Here is a 5,561-nt window from a genome sequence, read left to right as displayed (position 1 = left end):
CTCTGGCGCTCCCTGCCCTCCCCCCAATTCCAGTGCCAGCAAGAAGCTGTGCCCACTGGAGAGGCGGGGTTGAGGCCTCAGGCCCTTGAGTTCATTCGCAGCCCCTGTCCCCTCTCCAGCAAGGTCCCCTTCCCTGTCTGGATTTTCTCTGCTTGCTTGAACTGCAGACTGTATAAAAAACAAGGCAAATTGCCTCAGGGACCTCTTTGGCCCCAATAGGGCTGTTTCCAAAGAGGGACTAATTGGCTAGTTTTAATTCCCTCCAGTCCTCTGCCGATTCCCTTCCCTAGGGGGATGGAAGGAGAAGCAAAGCCAGTAGTTAAGCAGGGGTTGGGGGGAGGTGAGGGTGGTGAGAGGGTGCTAGGCTTCCTGGCAGCAAATGGAAGTGACTGAGTGGGGCTTAGGAGCACCCCACGCCCGTAGTAGAGACCAGGCCGGGGCCCTTTCCCCACCGCCTGGCTTCTGAAGTGAAGAAGAAGCGTGCACGCCGTGTGCAGGAGGAGGGGAAGAATGCTCGTTTGGGTGTGTGAGGCGGCCCGCGCTGGGGCCCCGGCTGCTGTGGAGTAGGGTCCCCCTCCCCCCCACCTGCGTCTCCCTGGCAACCTGGGACGCGAGGTGCAGGTGTAGCAGCCAGGAAATCTATCAATGACCCTATGTTTTGTCAAACTCTCAGGGCCGGGAAAAGAAATGTTAACCGGGGGACTGACCCCAGCCCACATCGATGCGGACTCTGTAGTAGATCTCTCTACCCCCGCACGACAGTCCTTTCCCGGATTTGGGGAAAGGTGAGAGGTAGCATCCGGCCGAGTCAAAACGCCAGGGAGCGCTGGCCCGGGAGGGCGGGCGCCGCGCGCTGGGCGCGGGATGCCCTTCTAACCGCCCGACAGCCTGGCCCCGGGCGGAGGAGGCCCGCGGCGGTGCCCGCGCGCGAAGGCAGTTTCGCTTGGACTGAGGACGCGCGTTTCCTTTCGGTGCATGTTTTTTCTCCCTCTGTTTTAAAGACAGTGACAGCATCGGAGAAGTATCTCGGCGGGCCGGGCTGGGAAAGCGCGTCAGCCGCCTTTGCCTGGGGAGGGAGCCCAGGGCCCGGCCAGCGGGGGCGGGGGACACGGAGCGCTGAGGAGGGGACAGAGGAGAGGCGAGGGAGCCCTGGGGCCTGGCCGCCCGGTGGGACGGGAAGGACCCGGGGCGCGGGGCAGAGGGCGGACGCGGGCGCCGAGCCCCGGGAGCGCTGAGCGCGAGCCGGCCGCCTTCCTCCGGGGGCGGCCGGGCCGCTTGAACCGCCCGCAGCCGGGGCGCCCCGGGCCGGGGCCCGAGAGGCGGGTCCGGGGCGGGGTCCAGGGCGCGGGCGGCGCGTCGGAGCCAGAGCCCCGGAGACGCCCGTCCGGGCCGCGCCCCTAGCGAGCCTTGGAAATGCCCGCGCTGGGGGAGCGGGCACCGGCCGCCCGGCGGGCCCCGAGGAGACGCTGAAGGTCGCCGGGAAGTGAGCACCCAGTCACCTGACCCCCAGGGCGCACCTAGGCGGGGCGGGGCCCATGCGAGGCGAGCAGCCGGGGACCCGGGCGCGGGCGCAGGGGCCGGGAGCGGGCGGCGCAGAGCGCGCGGAGCGGGGCTGGCGGGGGCGCGCGGCGGGCGGGCGAGGGCGCGGCCGGGCACCGCCGGCGGCCTCGCCATGTCCCAGCCGGCGGGGAGGATGCATTGCCGAAAGGCGGGGATCCGCGCCGCCGTGGTGCTCATTGGACTCCTGCACAAATCCCGAAAACAGAGTAAAGAGAAAAGGTAAAGCCTGGCGGCGCCACCTCCCCCTTCCCGCTGCTTTCGGGCTAAATTCCCGTTTTCTTTGGGGTGGACTTTTCCAAGAGGGCGTTTGGCTCGGAGCTGGATGGGGAAAAGCCTCTACTCCGGTCGCTGTCTGGGGAGCGAGTTCGGAGCTTAGCCCCCGACACTGGCTGTTATGGGAAAGCCCAGGCAGGGCATTGGCTGGGTCGGAGGGCGGCTGGGAGAACCCTTCGGACTTCATCCCCAACAGAGGGTCACCAAGTCCTTCACTCCCACTCCCCGAATTTGCCTGTCGCGGCGCCCTTCCCAAAGCCTGCAGCGCGAGTAGCATTGATCCGACCCGGGCGACCGTCCCTGGCTCAGGCCCGAGTGGCCCAGTACGCTGGGGATGCCATTTGCTTCTCTGCAACTTGGCTGAGCCCGCGAGGTGCCGGCCAGGTCGGGATCTGCTCGTCTTGCGCAAGGTGCCGGCAGGCGAGGAGCAAGTTTGGAGGTTGCTTACCACCTCCACCCCTGCCTCCGTGTCCCTCTGTCTTTGGGTATTTCTGTTTGACTCTTCACCTTTCTTGGGTTTACTCTCTTAATTGTTTGATCCTGTGTGTTGAAAATCGTTCTCTCCGGCGATTTCAGAGATAGGCTGGAGGACCTATGGGGTGAGAGATGTGGGGTTTGGGATGGACAAAGGAGCTTTTGGGGTTGCTTCCGGGGCTGCAGCCCCCAGCTACAGATGTGATGTCCACGAGACTGCAGGGAGCTTCCCACACAGGCTGGCATAGCCTCCCACCTCTGCTAGGGTAAGCGAGCCCAAAGCTTCCCAGCAACCGGGGGTCATTCGAGTTGACTGTCCACAGAGATGCTGTGGGGATTTGGGGTAACCGCTGGTGGCCCTGATGCATCCTAATTTCCAGAGGAGTTCGGAGTTAGTGCTGCGTTCTGCATTGGACAAGGGCTAAGACAAGGGCAGTGGAGCCATAGATGCCTGGGTGGTGACTGGTGGCCCCTGGGCTTGCCCAGAAGCTGGGTGTGCCTGGGGGAGGTGACAGGCAATGAACTAACTGGAGCACTTGGAGAAGCTGGCATGGGTTGCCGCTTATGGTTTGGTTGTCTCCCATCCCTCCTCTCCCCCTTCCTATAACCTAGTCTAATTTGATGTTTCCCACAGCACAGGATGAATCTTCAGTGAAGTAACTGAAGGTGGTTAAGCATGAAATAACATTGAGTCACCTAGTGAGAAAGTTCTTCCCTTTTCAGTTCTCTGCTAATCCTTGTAATTTCTTCAAGGGGAAAGTTTTAGATTGGTGCTAGTCTGGCTTTAACACCTTTTTAACACTTGCTAATCTCTCTTTTATAGCAAAGAGAGCAGACCTCTGGCTCAGGGCCTTTAAATTGGGGAACAGTGCCTGCCTATAACTTAGGTTGTTTTTGTACTATTTATTTTTAGGATTCTCTCCTGGTTTTGGCCAGTGGTACTAATTTTCCCTCTTGCAGTGGTGATATAAAGCATCACTTTAAATTAGATGTATCAAGTCACAAGAATGAGCCTATTTAGTAGAAACAGCAGTAATAGTACAAATGGTATAGAATATGGCAGAAATTCTGCAGGTGATCTAGGAATGACTGATGCTCAGGGCACACTTGTCTAGCAGAAGAAGCTGCCAGCAGGACTCTGGAGCTCAGGGCTCCAGGTCTGGGCCCCATTCTCCCGTAGACTTTGATTCTCATCTCTTCCGTGCCTTTTGGCATTTTATCTGTACAGGGGGGATGAACGATCCAATCCTCTGAAGTCAGAAGGATATGGGATGGCTGTTCTGAGACAACCTGGACCTGTTTTGAGGGATAAGAAGGGAGATGTGCTGCCTAGAAAGGCAGATGCATCACAACACTCCTGCCTCTGAGTGTAAAATGTGGGAGCGTGGCAAAAGCCCTGCACAGAGGGCTGGAAGCTCTAGTCCTGGCTCCTCCGTTGACTGTGATGTGATAGGTTTCATCTCTTTGAGCCTCAGTTCCTGCATCCACACAAAGGGCGTGCAAGGCTCAAGGGAGATAATGTGGGTAAACATGCATCTGAAAGGTAGGAAGTGCTGCGTGGGGATGGAGAGGTTTGATTGGAACTTCTCCCATTCTCCTCTCTCTGGGCCCATGTCCCAGAAACGAAGGTAAGATGTTTGGTGACGACAGCCCCACCAGTAGTCCAGACCAGCCATGCATGGGCCGAGGAGGCAGCCAGGCAGGTGTGGGCCTGGGGGTGGGGGGCTGCAGTGAGGCAACGGGGAAGGACGTGGACAGGGGACAGGAAGGGACTGGCCGGGGTGAGGATGTCCCAGGCTCAAGGTGCTTGTTTTCCCTCCTGGATGCACTGTGCTCTTCCCTGCAATGCAAGCATACAGTGGTGACCCTCCTAACCTCTGCCTTTGTCCTTTTCTTCTGTTGCTCCTGCCATCCTGATGGCTTTGGCCATGGATTTAACCTGCCAAGGAGAGAGAGGGCTTGCTTTCATGTTTGTGCTAAATGACCTTTGCTTCCCTTGCTGTTTGTTTTCTGGAGTTCCTTTGTCTTTAAGCGTCTGGTCTGAAATCAGTGCCGTGTACATGATTGACCCTTGCTCTGCAGGCACCGGCCATGGGGGGGCCTGGAGCAGGCTGCAGCTGCCAACCTCTCTTAAGCACTTCCTAAACCCCATGATGAGTGTTAAATTTGCCGAGTTCCTCCTTCCTTCCCCCTCTCATCACAGGGTCAGGTCAGATTCAGGTCCCCTCCTCGTCCTTCCCAGAAGGCTTGATTCACCCATCAATCTTCCCAGCACCTCTCCTGACAGGCTTGTGCAGATAACGCTTGTGGCTGTTGGCCATAAGGGATGTAAAGTACTGTGTGTCTTGCAGTAATGGCCCAGTGGTCCTTGTCACCTTCCTGTCCTCTGCAGGCCACTTGGAGATAGTGTGTATGGGGGGCAGGTAGGTGTGCCAGGGAGAATGGTAACGACACAGGTAACCCATAGGGGCTCAGAAGCAGGAGCCTCCCGGGCACTCTTGGTAGGTCCTGAGAACTGTACCCAAAGCTCCAGCCTCAGTTTGCCTCCTGGAGAAATGTGGGTAGGGCTCATCATCCTTGACCTGATGGCTCTCTGGGAGTTGTGGGACAACCTGGAGGTTCTGCTTCTTTCCCACCATCTTCCAGGGATTCCATCACCTGCGATCCTACAGAAACAATGTTGTGTTTGAGAGGGGACTGAATTTGAGCATGGTTGCAAGGAGGCACCTGAATGAAGCCTTGCTTGGAGATGGCAGTTTGGAAAGCCCTGTAATGGAGAGCTTCTTTAAAGCGCTCTGGGGGCTTCCCCGGTGGCGCAGTGGTTAAGAATCCGCCTGCCAATGCAGGGGACACGGTTTGAGTCCTGGTCCGGGAAGAACCCACATGCCGCAGAGCAACTAAGCCCATGTGCCACAACTACTGAGCCTGCGCTCTAGAGCCCACAAGCCACAACTACTGAGCCCGCATGCCACAACTCCTGAAGCCTGTGTGCCTAGAGCCCGTGCTCCGCAACAAGAGAAGCCACAGCAATGAGAAGCCCGCGCACCGCAACGAAGACCCAATGCAGCCAAAAATAAATAAATAAGTAAATGTTAAAAAAAAATCGCTCTGATTTTCAGAGCATATAGATGTGGTGGTGCCCTCTGAGGAGGAAACGGGGATCTTTTATTTTTATTATTATTTTTTTTTCTTCGCGTTACGCGGGCTTCTCACTGCTGCGGCCTCTCCCGTTGCGGGGCACAGGCTCCGGACGC

General features: G+C 58.1%; 1 protein-coding gene across 1 annotated transcript in view; it reads left to right on the top strand.

Moving 5' to 3' along the window:
- The first annotated feature begins 1,672 nt into the window (after window positions 1–1,672).
- The window catches only part of RAP1GAP2 (RAP1 GTPase activating protein 2), a 117,823-nt gene continuing 113,934 nt past the window's right edge, over window positions 1,673–5,561 (top strand). Inside the window, exon 1 of the mRNA XM_028498093.1 lies at window positions 1,673–1,779. Coding sequence (XP_028353894.1) covers window positions 1,673–1,779 — 107 coding nt within the window. The remainder of the gene's footprint in view (window positions 1,780–5,561) is intronic.

The sequence above is a fragment of the Physeter macrocephalus genome, chromosome 14 (genome assembly GCF_002837175.3).
Source record: "Physeter macrocephalus isolate SW-GA chromosome 14, ASM283717v5, whole genome shotgun sequence".
Lineage (NCBI taxonomy): Eukaryota > Metazoa > Chordata > Mammalia > Artiodactyla > Physeteridae > Physeter > Physeter macrocephalus.
This window is presented reverse-complemented; position numbering and strand designations above follow the sequence as displayed.